This window comes from Leptonychotes weddellii, chromosome 3 (genome assembly GCF_054177405.1).
Source record: "Leptonychotes weddellii isolate Sample4059 chromosome 3, ASM5417740v2, whole genome shotgun sequence".
In the NCBI taxonomy this organism is placed as follows: Eukaryota; Metazoa; Chordata; class Mammalia; order Carnivora; family Phocidae; genus Leptonychotes; species Leptonychotes weddellii.
Genome location: NC_138371.1, coordinates 3985933 through 4011602, shown reverse-complemented (window position 1 = coordinate 4011602; position 25670 = coordinate 3985933). Strand labels below are relative to the sequence as shown.

The 25670-nt window shown below is 54.0% G+C and overlaps 1 protein-coding gene across 2 annotated transcripts; it reads right to left on the bottom strand.

Moving 5' to 3' along the window:
* Positions 1–15496: 15496 nt before the first annotated feature.
* GBX2 (gastrulation brain homeobox 2) lies at positions 15497–18171 on the bottom strand. 2 transcript variants are annotated; one of them, XM_081815454.1, is made up of 3 exons: positions 17621–18171; positions 17292–17300; positions 16256–16622 (listed from the first exon to the last, which is right to left on the bottom strand). In XM_081815454.1, exons 1-3 carry the CDS (start codon positions 18169–18171, stop codon positions 16535–16537), a joined length of 648 nt encoding a protein of 215 aa, XP_081671580.1. In that variant the 3' UTR covers positions 16256–16534. The 2 variants fall into 2 exon arrangements, with proteins under 2 accessions (XP_006750056.2, XP_081671580.1); XM_006749993.3 differs by lacking the exon at positions 17292–17300 and having other exon boundaries at positions 15497–16622; positions 17649–18171.
* Positions 18172–25670: the final 7499 nt, after the last annotated feature.

The following is a 25670-nucleotide window of genomic DNA, read 5'->3' as shown; positions in this document are numbered from 1 at the left end:
TGCTGCTATAAACATTGGGGAGCAGGTGCCCCTTCGGATCCCTACATTTGTATCTTTGGGGTAAATACCCAGTAGTGCAATTGCTGGGTCATATGGTAGCTCTATTTTCAACTTTTTGAGGAACCTCCATACTGTTTTCCAGAGTGGCTGCACCAGCTTGCATTCCCACCAACAGTGTAGGAGGGTTTCCTCTTTCTCCGCTTCCTCACCAACATCTGTCATTTCCTGACTTGTTAATTTTAGCCACAGAATAATCCTTTTAAAATGTAAGTCAGCTCCTGAAACACTTGTGTTCTCAATGCTGATGGCTTCTAGCATCCCTAGAATAAAATCCAGTTGCTTACCTTGTCCTGCAAAAGTCCCAGGCAATCTTGCCCCTCTCCTCCCCTGACCTCTCCTCCACAAGCTGCCCTCCTGCAGGTGCCCTGGTCTTGCTCTTTCTCAAATGTGTCATTTGATGGCCTTCCCATCTTTGCACATGCTGTCCCCTCTCCCATTCTGTTCCTTGTCCTGTAACAAAGAGATCAAAATTTTATCTATGTTCCAGGAAATGGACCAGAGACATGGGAATTTAGAATATGATAAAAGTAGCACTTCACATCAGTGGAAAATACCAACCATTTAATAAATGAGGAGGGACAATTGGCTATGCATTTAAGGTCAAGTATACTTCAGCTCTTACCCCACCATGTGCAAAAATAAATTCCAGATAGATTGAAGCAAAACAAAAACAGAAGGTACAAAAATACTAGAAGTGTATAGAATATTTTTATAATCCTGGAGAAGCCTTGTCTCATTGAGATATAAAAACCAAAAGCTTAGAAAAATGGACAGAGTTTGACTACATAAAAATGAAAAGTTCTTATACAATAAAATGCATTGTTTTTCTTTTCTTAGAGCCATCCCATGCCTCAAGGACTTTAATTACCTATAGAAACACACAGGACAGAGAAAGAAACACTATTTGGACAATTCTAGTCAGGAAGGCATTCTGTAAGAATATTCGCCTAAAGCCTTCAAACAGTCAATGTCAGGGTCCCCTGGGTGACTCAGTCAGTTAAGCATCTGACTCTTGATTTTGGCTCAGGTTGTGATCTCAGTGTCGTGAGATCAAGCCCCACATTGGGCTCTGTGCTCATGTGGAGCCTGCTTGAAATTCTCTCTCCTTCTCCCTCTGCCCTTCATGCTTGTGCTCTCTCTCTAAAATAAACAAATAAATCTTAAAAAAAAAAAAGTCATTGTCAGATGTGTAAATCTGGAGTAAGAGAGACTAAAATTTATAATAACCAAGTGCAATTTATGAACCTTGATTGGATGCTGGTCTTTCATGAAGCTGTCAAATGTGAGATGTGGGGGAGGCGCCTGGGTGGCTCAGTTGATTGGGTGTCTGCCTTTGGCTCAGGTCATGATCTCAGGGTCCTAGTGCTCGCTCTCTCTCTCTCAAATAAATAAATACATAAAATCTTAAAAAAAGAAGTGAGATGGTTGAGGAAATCCAAACACAGGCTGGGCATTGGAGAATTCCTGTTAGTCTTCTTAGGCCGGTGATTGTTCAAGTAATGTGGGCCCATGTCTTTATTCTCAGAAGATGCATGAAGGTTTAGAGTGATTCAACAGCCATAAATAATAAAAATAAGTTGCTGACAAATGGAGAATGTAAGCAAACGGTATACAGATGTTCACATGTTGTTCTTTTAACTTTTCTATATGTTTGTAACTTTTCAAAATAAAAATCGGGAAACATTTGTAATTAGATGAGGTGTGATAACGGAATGGAGTAGATGTAATGAGCCATGAAAATGAATAATAAAGTAACCCACCATCCCAGTGCCTCCATTGGAGATAAACACTACCTTGAATTTTGTGCTCATCTTTTCCTTGCTTTAAAAAAATACTTTAGTCATATAGCACGTTGCTTGTTTGTTTCTGAGCTTTATAAGTCTGAAATCCTACTTTTTTCCCACTTAACTGATTTTCTAAGCTTTATCTATGCTGTGTGTCACTGAAGTTCATCCATTTGTACTGTTCCAGAAAGTGAATGGACCACAGTTTATTTATTCATTCTCCTCCTGATTTGAGGTTCCAGTTTTTGCCATCACCAAGCAGGCTGCCAAGAATATTCTCATACACTTTTCCAGCGCAGGTTTTTGAGAGTTCCTGCAACCTGGTGTAATGCATCTAAGACTGGGCTTGGTGGAGGGAAAGTGGAAGAGGGTGCCTTGGTGAAAGCAGAAGGGGTAGAAAAGAGGACATTTGGAAATTTGATTAAATAGGTTTCCTTAAAATCATCAGTTTCTCATTACTCCTTGGAAAGTCTTTGTATGCACCACTGTTCTAGAATAAATACCTAAAAGTAAAATTGCCACATGGTTGTGTGCGTGTTTGACTTCACAATACAAGAGACAAGTCATTTTCCAACATGGTTGTATGAATTTACATTCCCACCACCATCTGTATGTGAGGGTTCCAGGTCTCCACACCTTTGCTACCACTTGGTATCATCAGGCTTTTAAATTTTTGGCAATCAGATAGATGTAAAATGATATTTCATAGTGGCCTTAATTAAATTTCTCTGGTTACAAATTAGATTGAGCATACACTCATAAGTTTGCTTGTCAATCATGTTTCTCATCTATGAAATATGTACTTTTCTTATTTCTTCCTGACTAATCTATTCCTTTTTTACTAGTAGCAGCTCTTTTATTGTTTCTTATACCAATTCCTTACAAAGATTTTCTTGTAGTTTGTGACTTTTAAAAAATGCTCCCATTTCATGAGCAGTACATTTTGTAAACTGTTGAAGAAATCTTTTAGAAAACAATATTCTTCTCTTTTTGCTTCTAATTTTTTTTTAACATGGGGCTTGAACTCATGACCCTGAGATCAAGACCTGAGCTGAGATCAAGAGTCAGACACTTAACTGACTGAGCCAGCCAGGTGCCCCTGCTTCTAATTTCTTTTAGATTTTGTCTTTTACATCAATATCTTTAATCTATTTGTAGTTTGTGTGTGTGGTGTATGAGGGAAGCATCAGTTTCATTTTTTTCTGGAGAGATAATCAATTGCTTTAGCACTATTTATTTAAAATGCTGTGATAAACCAAATTTCCATATATACATGGGGTATTATATGCACTGGGCCTTCAATTCTGTTGCACTGTTCCATTTGTCTACTCCCGTGACAATACTACATTTCCTTAATTACCAGAACTTTATAAGACTTGATATCTTATAGGATATACCCCTCCACTCCACCTATTTTCTTCTTCAGGTGTATCATGGTTATTCTTAACCCAAGTTCTTCAAAAATCCTCCTAGGGTTTTGATAGGAATGGCTTTGAATCTTAAAACCAGTTTGGGAATAATTGACACATTTATGACATTGAATCTTTCCATCCACAATCATGGTGTCTCTCTCCATTTATTTTTATAGTCTCTAATGTCTCTCAAGAAAAATTTGTAGTTTTCCCCAATTACCTTATATCTTTATTGTTTTTACATGTATGCTTTCATTTCCCCCTCTTCATCTTTACACCTTTTAATTTTTCTTATCTTACTGCTTTGGTTAGGACCTCTAGTTACAATCCTGACTAAAAGTACTAATGGTGGTTTTCTTATTCTTTTTTTTTTTTTAAGATTTTATTTATTTATTTGACAGAAAGAGACACAGGGAGAGAGGGAACACAAGTGAGGGAGTGGGAGAAGGAGAAGCAGGCTTCCTGCGGAGCAGGGAGCCCAACACGGGGCTCGATCCCAGGACTCCCGGGATCATGACCTGAGCCAAAGGCAGACAGACGCCTAACGACTGAGCCACCAGGTGCCCCTTCTTATTCATTTTTTGATAGTAAAGTTTATTGCTTAACAAATTTAAAATAGACTGAGAGAAAAATTTGCCCTACCTCTTGAGCCTGGATCCCTTGTCTCTCTTGCCCACAACCACCTCTCTGAGTCCTTGAGGTCTGGCTTATGGTGGCTGCTCAATCATTATTTATTGAATGGATGTGCTCCTCCAGCCATGAATGAGTGGCACCTCACTGTCCTGTATCAGTGTCTGGTCTTACAAACTTTTTATATTGTAAATTCTTCTATTATTTTTATATTATAAACTTTGTTAAAGGATTAAAGTGTTATTTCATTTTGGTCTTAATTTATATCTCTTTGAGTTTGACCTATTTTATCTTATTTTTTTTTAATTTAAAGGTTTTATTTATTTATTTATTTATTTATTTATTTGAGAGAGAGAGAGCACAAGCTAGAGGGGGAGAGGCAGAGGGAGAGGAGGAAGCAGACTCCCCGCTGAGCAGGGAGCGCAATGTGAGGCTTGATCCCAGGACTCTGGAATCATGACCTGAGCCAAAGGCCGACACTTCACTGACTGAGCCACCCAGGCACCCCTGAGTTTGGCCAATTTTATATGTTTATTAGCAAGTAAAGAAAAAGTATGCATTCCTCTGCCCAAACCCCTCCAGTGGCTTCCTGTATCACTGAAATAAAATCCAAACTTCTTTCCAGAGCCTCCATAGCCTTCCACGATCAGATGCTTGGTTACTACCTCTGTGACCCCAGTGTCCCACCCACCACTCTCCTCTTCGCCAGTTTGCTCCAGTCATAGTAGTCTCATTGCTGGTCCCTCTGCCTGGATTGTTTTTCCCCCAGATCTGTACATTTCTTGCTCCCTTCTTTCAGGGAGCTACCCACTGTCACCTTATCAACAAGGTTGCCCCTGACTTTCTTATCTAAAATAGCACCTCCCACCCCCTACCTCTTTACCTAGTCTTGTTTTCCTTCCTATCATCTACTTGTTTGCATAACACCTGGTATTATATGACATTCACTTATTGGTTTACTTAATGTCACTCTCACCCCCTGGAATGCCAGCTACATCCCAAGACCAGAACAGTGTCTGACAAGTAATGTGTCCCCATAAATATTTGTAGGATCAATGAGTTTGCTTTTCACCTTCCATGAAAGGTCCATCCATGCCCCTTCCCAGCTTCCTTTCCCTTTTATTTTAGTCATTGATGTGGAAATATGTTTCTGACAAAGTATTTTTCCCAGTTCCTCCTGATATTTTTAATTGTTTTGTCTTTTTAATGAAAAGGAGGTTCCGTTTTTATATGTAGACAGCTTTGCTATTCTTTCCTTGTGTCCTCCCCACTCAGCAGATAATTATTTAGCTAATCCTCTTTTCTAGGTTTTGAAGGTTTCCTTTTATACATTGAATTCTGTAATCCATCTGTAATTGATCCATGGTAAGGTGGGAGGTGAAGATCTTCTCTTTTTTCCCAATTAGCCAGTTTTAGCAAATACCATATATGTAATAATTCTTCATTTTCCACAGATTTGTGGAACTTTCTTTATCATAGATTCAATCTTCATATATTCTAGAGTCTATTTCTGAGTATCTAGTCTGTCAATTATATAATGTAATCTCATGAACCCTAACCCTACAGCCCATCTGTTTGGATATATATTCTGAATCTACCAGTTGCTAGCTGTGTGAACTTGGGACCATTACTTAACCTCTCTGTGCCATGGTTTTGCCATCTGCAAAATGTGGGTGACAATAATACAAAATTGCCACTTTGTAAGTTCAAAATGCTAGCAAATACCAACCATTTCATATGGTTAAACATAATACCTACCTCATCAGGTTGTTGTGAGGATTCAAGTAATTAATGAATGTCAAGTGCTCAGAGGAGGGCCCATCACCCATGGATATCAGTTGTTTGCTCTTATTAGAGCAAGTGCCCCTCCTCATTATGCTTGCCTTTAAAAATTCCCGTCTTGGGGCACATGGGTGGCTCAGCGGTTAAGCATCTGCTTTCAGCTCAGGTCATGATCCCAGGGGCCTGGGGATTGAGCCCTGAGTCAGGCTCCCTGCTTAGCAGAGAGTCTGCTTCTCCCTTTCTCTCTCCCTCTGCCTCTGTCCCTGCTCATGCTCGTGCACTCTCTCTCTCTCTCTCTCAAATAAATAAATAAATCTTTTTAATAAATAAAATAAAATAAAAATCCCCCAGCCACATTCATCTTTTTGTTTTTTCCAGATGTACATTGGAATCATTTGCTCACTTTCACGTAAGTCTTCTGCGACTCTGGTTGGGACTGCATGGAGGTAATCAGTTCATTTGGGGAGCCCTGGCGGCCTTAAGATTCCTGTGCTCTCCCCAGCCATGGGCTGGTCTCTCTCCAGCTGACTCCAGTCTCCTCCCATGTTTCTGCACAGAGCTGAGGGAGGAATAGGGTGAAGCACTGGGAACTCTCCCACCTGGAGAGGGAGTCCAGGGGTGGGGTGTGGATCTGACCTAAGGGCTGGGGGGGGCACAGAGGGTCATCTTACTAAATCATTATTTCAAGACCAAGGCAACCCTGTCAAGGAGAAATCACGTCAATGAGAAAATTTCCTGAAAGCATCACCGAATTCCTCCCGCTGAGGCTGGTGGAGGCGCAGGGATGTTGGCCGGCTACGGGCCTCATGTGCTGAATTGCTCGGAATCTGTGGGCTCTGACCTCACCAAGGACTTCGCTAAATGTCTCCAAATTAGGCTGTAAACCCCTCCATTTACTTGGTTGCCAGGTGGCGGGAGCAGGGTAACGCGGGGTGGAAGGACCATTATCATTAGTAGTAGTAGTACTGTTATTAGGAGCAGGTGGGGAGCGGGGCCAGCACAGCCCCCAAGAGCTCAGGGCTGCCCGGGACAGACCACCACGGAGGCCCTCATGTCCCCAAGACACACTGATGGCATGGCTGTCCTAAGTCCCAGGAAGCGGGATGAACCAAGTAAGTGTGTCTCAACCTTTGGGAGCAGGAGTGTCTCTGAAGAGAGAAAGACCGCCCCTGAGGTTGGGTTCGTTGTCAGCTCAAAGCCCAGGTGCCCTGAGAGCTGTGTTTCCACAGGAGCTAGCCCAGCTGCTCAGCTCAAATGGGAGACGTTACTCCTATGGCTTCTGAAGCAGGATGCGGCTTATCCAGAGCAGGAACACTGGAGCCAAGGGGGCGTCTGGGGGCCTCGGTGTGGAAGAATTGGGTGACCCCTGAGAGCACCGAGCTCTCGGCAGTGAGTCTGGGAGAGGCTTGGACACGAGCCCTGCTCTGTGGATTCCACAGGAGGCCTGGAGCTGCCCTGCACAGACTCATTGCCCGGGCAGCTGGGAGAGGTGCTGGTGAATACCTGCTCATCCCACAGCCACTGCCCAGGCTCCCCCAGCCTGTGTACCCTTTTTGTCCATGCTGGCTGGGGATGAGGGCCTTGCCTTTAGCCTCAGGGCACACTGGTCTCCCCACAGTCAAAGTTGCTTCTCACCCTTGGCTCCAAGGGCCCAAGGGTGTGTACAGCACCCCGACAGTCCTGTCGGGCCCCCCCATGCCTAGCACAGTGCCAACAGAAGTATTCTCAGCTGGGGACAGTTCCCCTCTCCTTGAGGGCACTTTTGGCTGTCACATGATGGGTCACACCTCTGGCGTTCTTGGGACACTCCCACACCACCGCGAGCAAAGACTGTTGTGCCGCCAATGTCCGGGGGGAGGCGCTCTGCATACAGGTGACGCCAGGGTAGGCAGAGTGCAGCCTCCGGGGCGCCCTCAGGAAGCCGGGACACTACTAGGTCCCCTCATCTCATCCCCGGGCCGCCTCCACTCCTTCTGGAGGGAGAGAGGAATTAGGGGGAAGAATGGAAATCTCCTGACTTTACAAATGTGACTTTGCAAAATGAGGCAGGAAGACAAATCTGTCTTCACTATTATTCATTAAGGAAAGTCCTTTATAAATCCCAAATTAACAATTTCTCATTTAAAGATGGGCGATTATCATTCTTTTCTGGCAATTTATAGCTTTCAAAATGCCGAAATATGAAAATTATTGGTGAGAAAATTCCAGCCATGGTCATGGAAAGTAAGAATCCACTTCGAAACTATTGATAAACATTTAAAAAATGATCCACCCTCTAAAGTCTAAAAGCAAAAATCACATGCCTACATGTGAAAGGACTGCTTTAGTATATTCCAGATGACCCCATGAAGGTCGACGCTCTGGACGGCACAGAGCCCTAGCCAGGTTCCTGGAAAACGAGTCTAGCCAGATGGTACACAACCCGGAGATTCACTGACCAAGGATCGTGACACCACGGCGTTTGCATTCTGAGTTTTTCAATGCTCAGGCTCCTATCAGCTTTCTAAATAATCCCTCCAGACACCTCTGGAGGGAGATGGGTGTCTATGCAAAGGAGTAACTGCAAATATTAGAGATGATGAAGGCCTTTCCGAAATGAGACTTCATGACATTAGTCATGATTTACACATCCACCGAGACCTCCCCTGCCGGTGTCCTGCTGAAGACTAAGAACAAGCCAGAGCAGGACTCCCGTGGACAGCCATGCCCCTCTCCCCTGGGGGGCTCCTGACTCTGGGGGGGGCTAAGGTATCCCTGCACATGCTGAGATGGTCTCCGTGGGTTAACAGAAGAGGCAGCCTGTTGAGGTCCGAGACTTCGTTGGCCAAGGATGGGAGCCCAGGCGGTCTGCGTTTGAGGCTGTGTACCTGGCCCTCCATGGGCTGCTACCGTGGCAGGACGTTACCATTCACCTCATCTGAGCTACATCATTAACCTCCGCAGAAACCAAGACATCTTGAAGGTTCCACCCTTGTGCCTGGTCATCAGGTGAAGAGACAACGGTTCAGATGGGTGAACTGGTTTGATCCAGTCTAGCTAAGGGGAGTGTCTACAAGGATCTGCCCCCCCCTTCCTGTGCCCTTGGCATTGTTCTGTGCTCCATCTCCCCCAAGATCTAGCCAATCCCAAGGAAAGATGCTGGACTCTGTGAAGAGAAGGGGAAAGATGAAACAGGACCAAAGTGCCCCCAGCACCCACCCCACCATCCCAGATCCACCAGCAAGAATGCTGTCTGGAAGCCCTTTCCTTCCACCGGCCTCCTCCGTCTGCCACCTCTTCCCCAGCAGGCCCATGGCTCTGCCTCCGCCCCTGACTGGGGGGCCGACGGCCTTGTCCTCAGCGCCCAAGTCTTGTGCAGAGACAGAAAGCAGGTTTTGCAGTGATCCCAGGACAGACCCCACTGCAAGCACCACCCAGCTGGAGGCGCCTTTCTAGTGGCCTAGCTACTACCTCTGCAGACAGGGGGCCTCACCCCTGCCTCCCCCAGCGGCTGTGAGATCTGAGTGGGCAGGGAAAGCGCTGAGTACAGGGTGGTGTCATTCCTGATTCTATTTGCACTCTAGGCCCCAGCTACCCTGGCTGGAGCCCTGGGAGAGGTGTCCTGGAAGCTAAGAGGCTGAACCACCCACCTTGGGTTCAGACAGGCTGGGCTGGACTGACCCTGCCTGCAGGGAGGCCAGTCCAAGGCCTGGTGGGGTCACCCCCGCCCCCCACCACCGCTGGTTTCCTTCCGCCCCCGCGTGGCCGGGCTCGGTTTTTGTCATTCAAAGCCAGGGCCGGCGCTCCCACCCTGGGGTCAAGCGGCCACTTCCAAACCCCCAAGGCGCTCAGCTCCCTGCGGGGTCGCCACACCAGGGGCTTGGGCAGAAGTCGGGCTGGGGGCAGGGAGAGAGGGAACGGGCAGGGGATCTGAGTCCGCCGGAGCCCGGGCCCTCCGGCGGGGTTGGGGAGGCGAGGGTGGGGGAGGGAGGCTTAATGGGATCAGGTTGGTGTAATCCCATTTCAGTCTTTGTCGTTCAGGCGGCTGCGGAGACAGAGCTGGGGGGCCGGGCCCTTTAAGACGACGTGCGGCCACACCAGAGACAGACCAGCACGACAAAGGCCCCGAGGGATCCAGTGGCGGGAAATCAGGAGAGGAAGGCGGGTGGAGGAGGGAGGGTGGGCGCCCAGCGTGACGTCCGCCTCCGAGGCTGGGCTCTGCCGCAGGCGTTAGCCTGGACCCAGGCCGCTCTCTCTAGCCTTGGGCGCGACTTTGGGCAGGGCCCGCAGTATTGGGCGCAGGGCCCAGGAGAGTTACCCCAGCAAGGTCGGTTAGGGTTGAGAACGAGAAGTGCACGCGGGATGGGCGGCCGCGCCCACGGACGGCCTCCCCGCCTCCATCGAGCTGCGGGGGCCCCAGTGCGACCAGATCTGCTCCTCTCTCCTTTAGGGACCATGGGGCGCACGATGGATGGTTCGGGAAGAACAGGCTCTCCTCGTGGTCTGACGACCCCTCCCTGAGCTGCCCAGGCCTTGGCTTTCCCCTCCTTAGCCCAGCGCCTCGCGCAGCTCCAGGGTGGACACGTGGAGTCGTTGGGATCTGTTCCAGGAAGAGCACGGTGGGAAGGAGTAGGCCAGGGTCCGCGCACTGGTGCAGGTGGGGGTGTTGGTGGTGGGCTGCGAGGTTGGGAAGGAGGGATAGCCCAGAGGCCACACTCGGGGATAGCTCAAAGGCCAGAGGGGGTGTGACGGAGCAGGACATGGACCTCAGAGGCGGTCATCCCAGAGCCTAGAAGGCGTGGTGTTGCCTGCACCGTGGAGGTCAGGGGTGTGTGGGGAGATGGCAGAGGCCAAATGCAGTGAGGGGACACGGGCTCCGGGGTAGGGGGGCCAGAGACCAGACTCTGGGCCTCCATGCAGCAGGAAAGAAATAGGGTGGAGCACAGAGGCGCAGGCCCCTCCAGTGGGCTTATGGCGGTGGAAGGTATGGTCCACGAGTCGGAGGAGCCCCGAGGCCAGACTCAAGCGCACAGTGGGCGCTCAACTTCCATGGGCGCCTCTGAACGGCGTTTCTGGTTCCTCCAGTGGGGTGGTTCTCTTGGCCGTTGGGGATCCAGGAAAACGGAGAAACACAGCAAGGTGGGTAGAGACGTAGCAGGGAATTGCACAACTCCACGCGCTCACGCCCCAACCCATACGCACTCACACCTGCGCTCGCCACAGAGCCCACTCCGTGGGGAGGGAGCGCTCGCAGGGACCGTTGGGTCCGAGCTAGAAATCCGACCCGCCTCAGGGCAGCTAAAGCAGCACGCGCGCGGGGGGGGGTGTCCTGGGACCCAGACGGGGCGGTGAGCCGCTGCAGCGCCCGTAGCGCCTCTCGCCCCACCGGCACCGCGCCTCGCAGGGCGTCCATGGTTGCGGGCTTGTCTCCCCCCCACCCTCCCCCCGGGGCGCGGAGCTGGAGTGTGCGCCCTGCGTCAAGTGCGCTTCCCGCCCCCGGCGCCACCAGGCCGGTTTGCAGCTCCCGCAGGAGACTCTAAGCCCAGTCACCGGGTCCGCGGCCAGTCGGGGGGACATGCTCCCTGACCTCAAACCAAAGCCACGGAGGGCGGAAGTCAGCTGAGGTCTCTCACTTCTGAACTATTCAAATAGGCAATCAATTTTTATGATGTAATTTATAATTTATGCAGGTTGTCTTCATACATATGGTGTTGCTTTTGTGTGTCGGGGTTTCAGGTGCTTTATTACTCTGACGCTGTGATTTGCATTCATGTTAGGTTACCAAGATCATATTTCTCCTGTTTACACCATAAGGGCCCAAAATGAAGATTAATGCCTCCTCCCTTCGCCCAGGGCCGCTCCCTGTAGACCCCAGACCACAGCTTCCCCCCTCGACCCCAGAGCCTGGCTCCCCGAGAGCCCCGGTGGGTGCCAAGCTTCCAGAGAAAGAGGCCCTGGCCTCAGGGTCTTCCAGGAAGCCGTGCCCTGCAGAGGGTCCAAGCAGGCCACCTGCTCAGGCTGTGCATGCTGGAGCAGAGGCCTGGGGTCTCCGGGGACAGAAAACACGGGCACGCATACAGGAGCCTCCTTCCCAGGGAGGCCACAACTGGGCGAGGGCAGGTCACTTGGCTGCATGGTTACTCCAGTATCCCGCAGGCAGGCGAGAGGAGAGCCAGTCGAGGTGGACTCTACTGCTGGGCGGCCGGAGGCGCCCCCCCCCCCCCGGGGCCGCAGATGGCAGATGAGATCTGGGAAGGCTCAGGATCAGGGAAGGTGGTGACCAGATCCTGAGGTTCACCAGAGTGACCCTCCTGACTTCCAGTGCATCCAGAAGCCCCTGCCAAGGGGGGGACAGCGGACAACTCCACTTGGGACAGACCCAGGCAGAGGGAGCCGCTGCAGGGACCCTCTGCTAGGCTTGCCCAACACAACTGAAATGGTTAAGCCAATTAAGCTCAAACAAACAGACGCTAGGCTAAGCGGGCTTTGACCCCGAGAGAAACCGCAGTCTTGGAATGCAGGTGCTCGGGCCAGCCATAGGCCAAGAGGGAACTGCTGAGGCTCAGGCAGCCATAGGCTCAGGATGATCTTGGGAGGCACACCAGACCTGGAGGGCCCCACCCCACCCCAGTCCACCCCAGTTAGCTGAAAAGCTCCTGTGAAAGAACAATCCAGGGGGCTGAAGACTAGGAGGCAAAAGCTGGATGTAGAAGCGTGTGCTAAATCTCAAAAATTCCCCTTGGACTGGGGTTGGGGGAGGATCCAAACGCTGGTGGCCCAGGCTGCCCCAAGGATATCCCCAGCCCCTGCAGAGAGGGTGGGAGAGGTTGCTTGCGGGCCCAAGACCAATCTCAAGAGGGCTCTGCTCAAGGAAGTGATGTGTTTTCAAAGTACCCTTGGTTCTCCAAAGGGTGGTGGTGTGTGTGTGTGTGGGGGGGGGGGTCACCCAACTCCCTGGGGAGCTAGGGCAGAGGGTTCCTGGTAGGGTGGCTGTTCCTTCACCCCCCCTGCTACATACCCCTGTCCAGGTTGGTGGACAAGGGGTGCCGGCAGCCCTGAGGGGCTCTAGTGGATGGCTGGGGGCACAGGGCCGGGAGCTCCCAAGCGTAATTATTTGATCTGCAGATGTAAGTGGAATTTATTGTAACAACAAATATAGTGATGTCAAAACCCAACCTTGGATTAAAGCCGGCAGCCAAAGGGGAAGTGTATTAATTTCCAACAGCATCTCAGGCCAGAGCCTATTAGAACAAGCTATTCTTCAGGCCCCCCCATCAGAATTAATCATTGGGAGTTAATTTGAAGCTCAGACAAGTTGCTGTTAATTTAGTGCAGGGAGGACGGGATGGAATAAAAAGCTGAGGTGCTGGCCGAGCCTCGTGGGTCTCATTAATCAGCCAGCTGAGACGGCCTGGCTTGATTACAATTTGCAAAAAAATTCATTAGGGCCCGGGCGATTGACAATTTTTCTCTCTGCCTGTGATGTGACTCATTAGGCAGCCAAATGAAAGCCATGATGACGGCCATGATGACAGCGGCCATCAAGGGCTGCTTGTTTATCTTCCTCCCCTCGGCCTGTCTCTCGGGCCTGGGCCTCCGCACCGGGCTCTCGGGGGCGCCCCGGCATTCAGGGGTCGGGGAGGGGGGAGGCAGCTTCCCCAGAGCGCAGAGAGGCTCCGCATCCTGCCTGCAGGCTGGGGGAGCCCTGGTCCTCTCCTTGTGCTTCCAAAGGGCGGGAGGGCCGGGCAACTTGGTCCCCCCACACCCCCCAGCGGGGTGGGGATTCCTGAAGGTGGCCCCCAGTTTCTAGGGAGCTTCATTTTCCCGCGGGGTCCGTGTAGCCAAGGCTCTGGGTCCCTCTGTGCCTGCTATCCCTACCTTGGGCTTCTGGAGAAGATGAGTAGGAGTTACACCTGTTATGGTGTCAAGGTGTACGGGAAGTGGGGACACTCCAGGATCTGCCGCGGGTACCGGGCTCTCCATACCCAGGGTTCTTCCCGCAGGCCCAGAGTGCCGAGTGGGGGCGCCCCCGCCCGGGAGGCCGCCGCTCCTTCGGCAGGGCCTCCGCACCACCAGCCACAGTTCCGCCGGGGGCGCCTATCCATCCCGCCCCGGGACCCGCTGGCTCGGGGCGTGGGGTCGGGGTGGGGGAACGGGACGTGGTGGGGGCGGCGTCTCCACTAGCCTCGAATGCGCGGTAGCGGCGTGTGGCCGGGGAAACCTGCCTCGAGCACAGGACGCCAACGCGCGATCCGGGTGCGCTCGCCGGCGGGCCACTGGCGGGATCCCGGCGAGCGGCCGGGCCTGGCGGACCCGGCGCCGGGGCACCAAAAGGCCCCGGCGCAGCCCCCAACTGCAGGCCCCAGGGCCCTGGGGGGAGGGACCGCAAGGAGCCCCCAAGCTCTGCGCGGCTCGCAGAGCCGGCTGAGGCCTTCGGAGGACTGGCCACCCCGTCTTATTGTGCTCGAAAACCAAGTCTTGGGCCATTTTCCGCCCCTGGAAATCTCGGGAACACGGCGGGAAACGCTGCCTCGGTCGCCTCGGTCCCTCACCTTGTGCGTGAAGTGCCGGCGGAGGCCTCAGGCCCCATGGCCCTCCGGCGCGGGGAGGTGACGGGCTGTAAGCCGTGTAAATTAAGTCAATACCGGTATTGACCAAGGGCGACGTGTCTCCCCTTCTAGGGCTGAGATCCGTGGTGGGCACTGCCTGCGGCTGCTTCGGAACCTGCTCCCCACGCGGAAGGCCGAGGTTGGCGAAGCCTCTGGCTTCTTTCTCTTCGCCCTTCAGGCTGCAGGTTAGCGGGCCGCGCTCACTCTCGCTCGCTCGCTCCACGCCCCTGGAGCGCCCCGGGCCCGTCCACGACGATCTCCAGTGGGCCTGGCCCCGCGCTTCGGGGTCGGGAAAGGAGCGGGCGTTCTGGGCTGGGCTCCGGGGCGCGGTGCCCGGGGGTGAGGGCAGTGGGACTTGGGGGGCCGGGGCCCTTCCCGCGCCCGGTGGGCCGCCCCGCCACGGCGGGGAGCTGCCCAGCTCTCGGGCATCCCTGCGGACCCGGCCACCACCCCGCCTGCGTTCCTCTCCCTTACCCTCTTTGTGCGGCCGACTGCCCCAGAGCCCTTGGGGTGGGGCGGTGGTCGGGGCCCGCCCCTCCGACCCCGCCGGGAGAGGGAGGTGCCCGGCCCGCCTGCGCTCGCTGCCCGCCTCTTCCTTCGAGCTGAGCGCGGCCGGCAAGTCCAGCTCGGTTGGGTGGGTTTCTGCTCCCGTCGCAAGATAAGGCCGGGAGCCTGATTTATGGGCGTTTGGCCCAGCTTGGGGAGCGAGCACAGCTCCTTTTCCGACCGGGGATGTTGGTTAAGAAAACGCGTTTCCTCCCTGGCAGTGGTCGGTTTAGAACATCAGGAGTTTGTGAAAAGCCGCCAATACCCTCACTCGCTTTCCCTCCTCCCGGCGCCCGCCTCCTCCTCTGGCCGAAGTTTGCCAGCCTCCTAGGTATTGATTAGACCATGCAAAGGGGAGATGTCAGCTTTCTAAGATGAAAATTAGGCTTCCTTAAATTTATAACCCAAGTAGAGCTCTTGCTCTCCACTTAAAAACCCGGTAAGGTGCAGGGTGGCTCGTGTCCAGCCAGCCTGCAGAGACCAGGTCAGCGGACCTTTATCCAGTAGTGGCCCCAGACCAGCCGCCTGGCCATACCCTAGTAGTACCCTCTAAACAGTCAAATCTGGACACACTTATGCGACCCAGAGATTGGTCCTTTTTTTCCCTTCTCTCTCTCTCTCTCCTTTTTATTATTCACAAGACTGCGATTGTTTAAATGTCATAAGTTATAAGAAAATAAGCTACATTGAAATAAATTAAACACAACGGAGACGTGCTTCAAACATGGCTCAGATAGGATGTGCAACCCCAGGAAAGAAAGCCAGGCAGAACCAAAGCAAAGCAAATTTCCAGGCTGCCCCAAAACATCTGCTTTTCAGTCAACTAAAAAAAAAAAAACACAAACCAAGATAGAAACAAAAATGAGCGTAAACCCCATGGTTTGTTCTTGTGTGTCATGTTTACCTTTGGAAAAGTATGGAAAGGAGGCTGCTATGCGTGGCGGATTACAGCAGAGGTTTTGTTTTCTTCTGGAATGTGAGTGGAGAATATTACTGGGTAGTTTGGTCCTATAACTTTCAAAATACTGCAGCTGAGATCCAGTTTATATAGATATCTATGTACAAAGTAGGATAGTATAATAAATATTTAGTGTGTCTTCAGGTGTAGCTGTAGCCCCTTCAAAAGCAGTCTTTCAAGCCTTTTTTAATGAATATACTCTCAATGTGCTTGGGATGTCCAAAGTTGGGGGGGGGGGTGACTTTGAGTTTTGCTTCAAACATGGCAGAGGCCACCGTGGTTCCCTCCAGAGCTATGGCTTCTCCACGGTGGTCCAGGCCCTGGCTCTCCCTGGGCCCTCAGGGTCGGGCCTGCTCCAGCTGCTGATGCTGACTTCTGATAGCGAACCTGCTGACGTGGACGGGGATGGGGACGACGATCTTGGGGTTCCTGGAGGGCTCCCCTGTCTTGGAATTGGCATTGCCAGCCTTCACGCGTTTCCACTTGGCCCGGCGGTTCTGGAACCAGATTTTCACTTGCACCTCGCTGAGTTTGAGGGCGTGGGCGATCTGCGAGCGCTCGGTCAGTGAGAGGTACTTTTTGCAGTGGAACTCCTTCTCCAGCTCGAGCAGCTGCTCACTGGTGAAGGCAGTCCGCCGCCGCCGGTTCTTGCCCGTGGACGTGGTGCTGCCCGCGGCCCCGCCGCTCGGCGGGGTCTCCTCCAGCGCATGGCCGGGGTCTTCCTCCTTGTGAGCCGCCTGGCCAGTCAGATTGTCATCCGAGCTGTAGTCCAGATCACTCTCCAGCGAGAAACTCTCCTCCTTGCCCTTCGGGTCGTCTTCCACCTTTGACTCGTCTTTCCCTTGCCCTCTGACAGCCCCGACTGAAAGCAAAACCAAACGGCGTTTTATTACATTTCGCACACTGGCCTTCCTTTCCCCTTCCCACCCTCACTTGGGCCTTTTCCCCCCTTAGCGGATTGTCTTTCTATGACATTAACACATTGTGATTTCCTGGCCTTTGAGGGGCAGAGAAGGGGGGGGGGGCGTGAGAAAGCTCAAAGGAGGAAAGAAGACAGTACAGACGACGGCCCTTTGCCCAGAACCATCACTCAAGGGGCCGCCAGGCCACGTCTGCACCCTCCCAGCCTCCGGCAGCTTAAGGCATAAGTAACAGGAGGCGTGAGGCCCAAGAGAGCGTCCTCTTTGTCCCCAGGGTGGGGGCTGGGTGAGGACGGAGGGGGAAATTCACGATCCATCTTACCCCCCCAATGAAAATTTAGTGAACCTCAATTTACATCGCAGTCAAATTGGAGACACAGGGAGGTACAGATCCTAGACCGTGTCTTTTTTTTTTTTTTTTTTTTTGAGACAGATAATGTTGGTAAAAGGGAAGTTTTGTAGCCTTAGGAGAAGTTCCCACCAGACACCCCAACACACACGCAGACGCACAACCTCCCAGGAATCCGCTTCTCTCGGGCAAGCCTAGTGAAGGGGTTTAATAGGTCTGGGCGCCCCCTGAGCACACGCACTGCTGAGACGCACAGCCCAACCCGCCACCCCTAAGGGCTGAAACCTATCCGGGATCCCAGGTCAAGGCGCGCGGGAGGGGGGATAGACTCATCCAAATTCGCCGCGAGACAGATCAGCCGCCCCGCGCAGCAGCTGGCCCCGGGAGCTAAATGCCACCCCACCCCCTAGCTTGTTGCTCGGCTCTAAATGCCCCCCGGAGGCCTCGCGGCACAGCTCCGCCGCGTCCTCCTGCTGCTCAGGAGGGGGGAAGCCGGGGCGGGGGGCGGGGGTCGGAAGGGGGCTCGGCCTCGCCCCCTCGGCCCCAGCGGGAACCTGGAGCTGGCTCGCCCCCGCCCCCTCCCGCCCCCGCGTCCGGGTGGCGCGCGCCGCCGACTCACCGAGCGACGCTTGCACAGCCTCGGCCGCGGAGAAGGCAAGCAACGAGCCCTCCTTGGCCAGGAAGCCTTTGCCGTCCTCAGTGTCGGCTTGCAGCGCCTCCGCCTTGTCGAAGTTGCCGCCACCCGGCAGCGGCTGCGGCGCGAACTTGCGGGCGGCCGCCGCCTCCTGGTGCTGGGGAGACGCGGAGAAGCCTCCGGGCAGCGTAGCCATGAGCGTGGAGGTGAGCGCCATGCCCTGCGCCAGGCTGGAGCAGAAGCCGGTGGGCAGGCTGGGGATCTGGTGGTGAGGGTGCGCGGGCGGCAGCGCGGGCTGCAGCGCGGCCTGGGGCAGCGCGGGTGGCGGCGGCGGCGGCGGCGGCAGCACCACCGGCCGGTAGGGCATAAACATGGGGTAGCCGGTGTAGACGAAATGGCCAGGGCTGGGCTGCGGCGGGCTGCCGATCAGCGAGTCTATGCTGAAGGCGGTACTACTCCCCAGCGGGCGCTGCATCATCATCAGCGACGGCGGGAACGCTGCGCTCATAGACGCGCTCGGGAGAGGCCAGAGAGAGGCGAAAAGTCCCCGCGCCGCGCCGCCGCCAGGAAGCCTGCCGGGCGCCGGGAGCACAGCCGGGTGCGCCGGGCAGGGGCCGGCCGGGACCCTGAGAGCAGGCGCCGCCGACCCTCAGTCCTGGGCGGGTTGCATGCCTGGCGGGAGCGCGTGTGGGCGGTGCGCGGGGTGAGGCCGTGCGCCCGGGAGTGGAGAGGGCACCCGGGCCCCGCGGGCACGCTGAAGCCTCTGCCCGCCGCCTGCCCGTCGGAGCCCGCGCGCGTCTCGTCTGCCACCCTCGGCCCCGGCTCGGAGCCGTCGGTGCGTCCGTCTGTCGGATCCGCAGTCCGTCGCCTCCCGCGGGCCGCTGGGGAGCGCGCGAAGCTGGCGCACTTGTCTTCGGCGGGCGCCGCCAGCACCTTTAAATCGCGCTCCTCTTTCTCATTCACATTTTGCCTGCTGCCCGGCCGGGCTTACCTCACGTGGGGCCGGGCGCCACCGCCTATTGGCTGAGCCAGGAGGGGGCGGGGGCGAAATCGGGACTCCGCCCCTTCCACCCGGGCTGGCGTTGAGCCGGCTGCGGGCGCCACCGGCGGAGCGCGCGGGCCCGAGAGCCGGAACCTGCGCGCCGGGCTCGCGCCGCGCAAACTTGAAAGCGGGCTGTTGGCTCCAAAGCTCCACGGCTCGAACCCCGCGGCCCGACAGCCTTGTCGAGGCCTCCGCCCAGGGCAGCTTCCGGGGTTAGGACCTACCGCGGCCGGGCCGAGGGCGTTTTATTTCTTCCTCAAATGCACTGGAACAAACCTGCCCGCGGCTCACCCTACCGTTGGGTGCTGCTGCTGCGCCCGTGGTCCAGAAGAGGTTCCCGGAGTTGGCAACAAGGTCCTGCCCCTTCACATCCGCCCCTAGGGCCCTGGTCGGGAGCTGGAAGGCCCCAGACACGGGCGGGAGCTGGCCGGGTTGCTCGCTGCGCCTCTCGAGCTCCCGGGCGGGGCGGGGAGGCTGCTGGTTCCCCCATCCCGACCTGGGCCCTCCTGTGAGCGATCCCTTCTCATTTTTCATGACATTCTTAATCATCGCACCTATTTACACACTTTGCCTGCGCGCACCAAAATAACAGCCACGATAATTATGATAATAAAGCCAGTCCTTTATCTGCTCCATCCTCGGGGAGGAAGGGGGAGTTGCTGTGCCTCCAGACTGTATAACGTGAGATTATCCTGATGAAAGCTTTATGATGTTTGCTCAAATAAAAGCTGCGTTTTGTAAATAGGCGCTAATTAAGCACGTTGAGAACGGAGGGAGCGCTCACCCCGGCGCCGCCACCCGGTTTCCTGAATGAGGACTCGAGGGCGCGCGGTTCCCCTTTGCCTACTGCAGGATGGAGCCGATTCCCTCAAGATGTTTCCCCTGTCTCAACAATGGTAAAACCCCAGAATTTGGGAGTAAGGGAACTGGCGGGGAGGGAGTGGGAGCTAGGGAGGTGCTTATGCCCTTCTCTATGACAAAAACAAAAACTTCCAGTGCTTGAATTTCTCTTTAAAAATGGAATCGTTCGTGGCAAGGGCAGCCCGCGCAATGCGCTCCAGCGCGCGCGGGCCTTCCACGCGCCTCCAGGGCCTGGGCTCCAACTTCCCGGGTCTAGACGTTCGCCCGGAACCGCTGACAAGCACCTGGCTCGCGAGGAGGGGAGAGAAGGGCATTGTTGTATCAGTCATTAAAAATCAGCTCACGCCGAGGAGCTAGTGGTTGGGGAGTTGGCCCGTGTTGGACGTGTGTTATGTATCACTTACAAGCACATTTAATTGGGAGATAAAGATAAATCGATCTTTATGAATTTATCGACCCTATTCTTTGAAGCTCTTCTTTCTCGCTCTTCTTTCTCCCGCTCTAACCCCAAGGCCCCCAGGGGGACGTCTTAATTTCAGACCACCTCTTCAGCCAGGAACCCACTGCCCACCCAAAGGGCCCCTGAGGAAAGAGAGGAGGGTGCATCCGCGGCGCCCCCGAGTGCTGGGAAAACTCGCCGGCCCCGCCGCCAGCCGCCCTCCTCCTGCTCGCCTCCTCCCCCCCGCGCCACCGCCACCCGGACAAAGACATCTCGAGCGCGTTTCCCCACTCCAGGCCGCAGTAATAGATGGCTCCGGCGGCAGGCGGTTTGAAAGGAATTCATTAGGACGCCTCTGACTGCACCGCCTGCACTCCCTTCACGCCCAGACCCCGAGGTGGCTTGGGCGGCGCGAGGGGAATCGTTGGAATCCGCGGGGCAGGAGGTGTCTGTGGGGTCTCTAAGCTCTATCCCTCTTTCTCCACTCCTACAAAAGAAGAAAAAGAAGAAAAGGAAAAGGAAAAAAAAATCGAAGCCCAGGGCAAAAGGCTGGTTTCTTTATGAGCATAATAAATACTCCATCTCATTATGAGATAGTTAACAGGCACAGAGTCTCTGGTATGGTTACCTTGTTTTTTGAATACTAAGAAAAAATGTTCGACTCCTTGCTTGATTTACGTTGCTACAGCCGGGTCTTTTCGCCGCTTGACACTGGGCCTGTGTAAGCTGTTACTCATTTTACCTAGGCAGATTTGCCATCCACTTTGCTATTTCGCCGGAAAAATATTGTTCTAGGGACTTCCGACGCCTGATTACCCTCCGAGAGAGACAGGCATTCCTTTGATTATTTTGGTGATAATTCTACATTTAAAGTTCAGCAAGAAGATTCAGGTCCGTTGAATTATAGCTACACTTGAAATAATTTGATGGCATATTATTTGCATCCATAAATTGCTGTGGAAAGTATTGACTGCGGGGGTTATAATACTAATCTTCTTTTATTAGTGAGTTCAGAGAATTCTCATCAATATGAATTTTATTTACTAGTGTGCTTTTTCTCGAATGCAATGCAGTAATATTTTCTCATCTAATGCTTAACTGCTCAGAAAACGACTGTTGGCGTCATAAAAGGATTCTTGTGTTTCGCCGTGATTAACAAGATTCATTCGGGGCACCTCAGCTACCTGCAAAGCGTTCAGAGCGTGGGGACTGCGGATAATAAAAGCCCCTAGAGTTCTTCCTCGTCTCCTCAGAGAGATTTATGGGTAGTGAGCGACAGGTACATGGTTTATCCATCCTTCGGATTCCTACCTGCTTACCTCGGAACTGCCTCAAACTGCAGAGCCCTTGGGGTGACTCGGCTCAGCCCAGGCTGCGCAGGAAAACCACCACGCGCAGATCTTTGCAACTTTGCCTTAAGAGGTCCCCCACCCCCAGCTCCCTGGGATTAGAAAAAAGGAAGGACACAACCTCAGGCACATCTGGGTCCTCCAACTCTAGTTAACTTTCTGCGAACTTCTCCCCCCCACCCCCAGGAAGGCTCCCGCGGGGATGAAGGTGGCCCACCCCCTGGGCACTTTCCTTGGCCGGTGCCAAGCTGGTGTCAAGATCGTATTAAGCCACTTAAAACCTCAGACGTCAGTAAAAGTGAGGGTAATTAAGTTGTCTCCACGCTTTGGGGCTGTCCCAGTCAATGTTTGCATGCAGGTGTATGGAGGTTGAGTATAAAATGCTAAATGCACAAGTAAATGAATATTCATGTGGCAAACTTGCGTTGGCCCGCCGAGTCCAGCCCCAAGGAGGAAGCACCGCGAACCGCGCCTTTTCACGCCACCGCCAGGGAGGAGGTCGCGGGCGGTCGTGGAGAAGGGGCAGCATGGGCACCCCAGGTCTCCGTGGGTGCGGAGACACCCGCAGACCTAGCGGGCCGGGTGCTCCCGCCCGCCGCCCAGTCCCAGGAGACAAGCTGGTTTCTCTGGCAACCATGTTGTTTTTATTTATAGAGACTTTGAGTGGCCTGATCATTCGGTCATTGCAGCAGCTCTTGCTCCTGGCAATCATTGGGAAATAGCTTGGGATGGGTTTTATTTATGGAAGGGCAATTGGGATTCACACCCAGCAAACCCACAACAGTCCCTCCCAAGCCCAAGACGCACTTACAAAGGGGTGCTTGTGTAAAATTCCCCATCAGACACACCAATTTGCAAGTAGCAGAAAGCATTGAAGCCTCATCTTTTTTAACTATTTTATTCAGCCTTTTTTTTTTTTTTTTTTTAATCTGAAAGCCCAAAATAGACTCCATGTGGTTCTAAGTGAAGTCAGCCTTTGGCTGCCTTTGAAATAGCTCCTGCAATTATGTAAAAGAGCCATTCACTAACAGGACGGAATTAAAAGGGATCTCGCCCGCTTCCCTTTCATTGCCAACTTCTCCTGTTTGGCTTTTCAAAGCACTTCCAACACGATGTCTTTCTCCAGGACAAAAGGCAGAACAAAAAAAGTCCCCAAACTTGTAAATTGAACGTCAAGGGAACTTTAAACAATTTAAAGCCCATAAATAATGATAAAGGGGACTGGCAAAAAAGGCAAACCCATTCAATTAATAGAGTTTCCCAAGCAAAGATCAAGTGGTTTATAAAATGAAAGTCTTTGGTTTCATTATCCTCCTCCTTGACCATGCAGAAAGCAGGACAGGGGGGTTTTCTAAAGCGCCCTGAAGAAGAAACACTTTACGGGACTGTGTGTGCTGCGACATTCTTATGTAGAAAGTTTTGCTTTTTGTCCCCCACCCTCAAAGTAGCAGAAACAAAACCGCAAACCAGAAACGTGAAGGGGAGGAGACTTTTTTCCCCCCTCCCCGGTGCATTTTCTTGGGGAAGTTGGAAAATGTTCCCGGCAGGCCTGAGGCCGGGAAACCTGACCCTTAACACCTGCGCCGCTCTCCCCACCCCAGTGCGGAGCAACACGCGGAGCCACGGCCCCCTGGCCTGCGAGCCGTGCCCTCGTGGGATTTAGGGGCCGGGGTGAGGGGGTTCCTGCACCGCCCGGGAGCCTGGGGGCTGCGGGCGTGGACTCGCCGACCTGGCACCCTATCCTGGGCTCGGCTGCAGACCCCGGGCCTAGGCGTTCGAGGGTCCCTTTTGGGAATACCCGTACAGGTTGGAGTGGGGAGTGCGTGACCACTGGGGGTACTGGATGGCCGGGGAAGCCCCGCGCCCGCGCTCAACCGGAGAAGGGGGATCCTCTGCCGGGATTGAGCCCGGCCGCCCCGGGGTTCCCAGCATGGGAAGAGGGCGCGTCAGGCGGAGGCCGGGCGCGAGCCGGGGCCCCAGGGCTGCAGTTGGAGAACGGAGGCTGAGGCGCAGACGACAAAAGGGACGGCGAGGGCTCGGGCTGGGCTGCACAGGAGGAGCGTCCACTTGGGTCCGGCCCGGGGCTGGCTGCTCGCGGGGTCCGGGAGGCCGTGCGGTCTGCGAAACCCGGGCTCTGGGGCGCTGGGGGAGGGAGGCGCAGGCCGCGGGGCGTTTCTCACCTGGCTCTGTCTCCTCGCATCTGCCCTCTCGGATTCCCGCGGCCCCACCTTTCAGGGACTTCAAACGACCCCCTGCCACCCGGCGCCCGACTTTCATCTCCCCGCACAGCGGGCATTGTTTGCGGGACTTCACAGATATGCTAATCCGGGGGGCCGCGAAACGGGCGGCCTGGGAGGCGGGCAGAGGGCACGGAGGGGTGAGGAGGGGCGCAGCCCGGACTGGGGCCTCGGGGACCGCCTGTCGAGCAGGCCTCCTGGGATGCCGGGGTCCACTACCGTCCCCGCGGCCCGTCGGCCCGCCTTCTCCTGGAAGGCCCCGGGCTGGACACGGCCGGCGTCCGATGGATGCTGAAGTCGGAAGCGTCGGGCTCAGCCGTGCGCCCCGCGAGCTTCCAGCTCCCAAGATGAGACCGTGGGTCGGGGGAGAGGCCGGCCAAGGACTCGCGCGCGTCTCCCCGATGGCTGGGAGTCGGGAGACCCCCCGCCCCCCCCACCCCGGCCCTCGCCAAGCAGGGCCCCTGCCGCCGCCCCTCGATAGCCCAGACCCTTGTAGGCGGGTTGTCTTTTAAAAAAGACGCGGTTTACCGCGACTTCATCCATTTAACCCTTTCGAACCCACCCTGGAGGGAGCAAGAGAGTGTTTGGGTCAACAGCTACCCGCATCTGGGGCGGCGCTCCCACTTTAACTTCTGCGGGGACCGAACAAAAAGCAGCCATGGCTTTTAGACGGAACTCCGCTTCCCCTTCTTCCAGAAATACTTGCTAAGCGGAGCCCGCGCTTGCATTGGTTACCGCCCCTTCCGATTGGAAAACAGAACCTAGAGGTCTCCAGACTGGGGCGAGACATTGGGTGTAAACACAGGGGAGAGAAGTTGGCTAACTGGGGAGGGAGCATGAGAATGGCCTGTGTGCCTCCTGTGGATTTCCGGGGGAAAGGTCTTTGTAAAAGTGAGCTTAGCAGTAAGCTCATCTAGAAAAACTCCAGGTGGATATGTGTGTACCTGACCAACCTAGCTCCGCTGAGGGTTCCCAGAAGGACACTTGTGACTAGTAGGGACAGCAACTCAAGGAGGGCCACCTTAAATGTCAGGCTTTCCCAAGGAGAGGGTGGAAGGGATGTGTGCCAAGGAGGGCTGGGGAGAACCCTTCTATTAGCCTACAATTGGAGGAAGCTAACAATAGATACCAACCCCGCCTCAAAAGGCAGGTGGGGACACTTGGCTTACAATAGAGCACCCAGCTTACAGAACCGGGGAAAAGAAATGTGCTTGCTCCAAAGCCCCTGGGATGGACGCATTCCACATTGGAGGAAGATCCCAGGGTAGATCTCTGACTCTTGTTTGAGGGGCCAAAAAGACCTTGAGCAGCACAGTCAGTGAGGAGGGCAGTGAGTAGAGACTGGCCACAGGACTTAGTGCTCCTCTCCACCCTCCTTGCCTCACCCATCCCCTTTGCTCACCGATCTGAGGCTAGCTGTAGGCCATTGGCCATAAGGGAGTGAGCCAATTTCCTTCAGTGAGGTTTGAGAAGTGAAAATCTAAGTAGCCACCTGCATTTGCCAGGCGGGGACAATCTAAAAACCATTCCCTAGTTACATCATACACGCTCACCATCTATTGCTCTCTGCTACTGCATGAGAAGCTTGCAGTGGTACAGGAAGGAGACCGTCCCTGTTTTTAGGCCTTTTAATTCCCTGCTGTCTCAGGTTCCCTAAATATACAGCCCCTCGTTGGTGGGGTGATCGCAGAAATAATTGGATATGCTGACCTGCCAGGCCCTGGAAACAGAAGAATCTTGGTATTTCCCCCCCGCTTGTCATCTGAAAAAATGCAGGGGAACTGAATTTGCCTGATTTTGCTGCCAACAGTGATCTCCCTTATGGGAGAGTTCTGGAACTTTAGGGAAAGAAGGAACCAAGAGCAAGGATGGAGAGCAAACTCTGACATCCCAAAGTATTTTCAGCTAGGGGCCAACCTGCTAGAGCACCTGTGGATCACACAGGAGAAAGGGGGAATGAGGAGAGAGGGGCTCTTTGAGGCCCAGCAGGAAAAAATCCAGAAAACTCGAATGCTGTCCCCATACTGTCCTAGGGGACACTTCTGGGTTTTGTAGGAAATGAAAACTTTTTTTTTTTTT

Coding starts and splice junctions, on each gene's coding strand:
- GBX2 (XM_006749993.3), bottom strand. CDS start 18,171: ATGAGCGCAGCGTTCCCGCCGTCGCTGATGATGATGCAGCGCCCGCTG. Junction 16,623..17,648: donor GGCTGTGCAAGCGTCGCTCG/GTGAGTCGGCGG, acceptor TTTTGCTTTCAG/TCGGGGCTGTCAGAGGGCAA.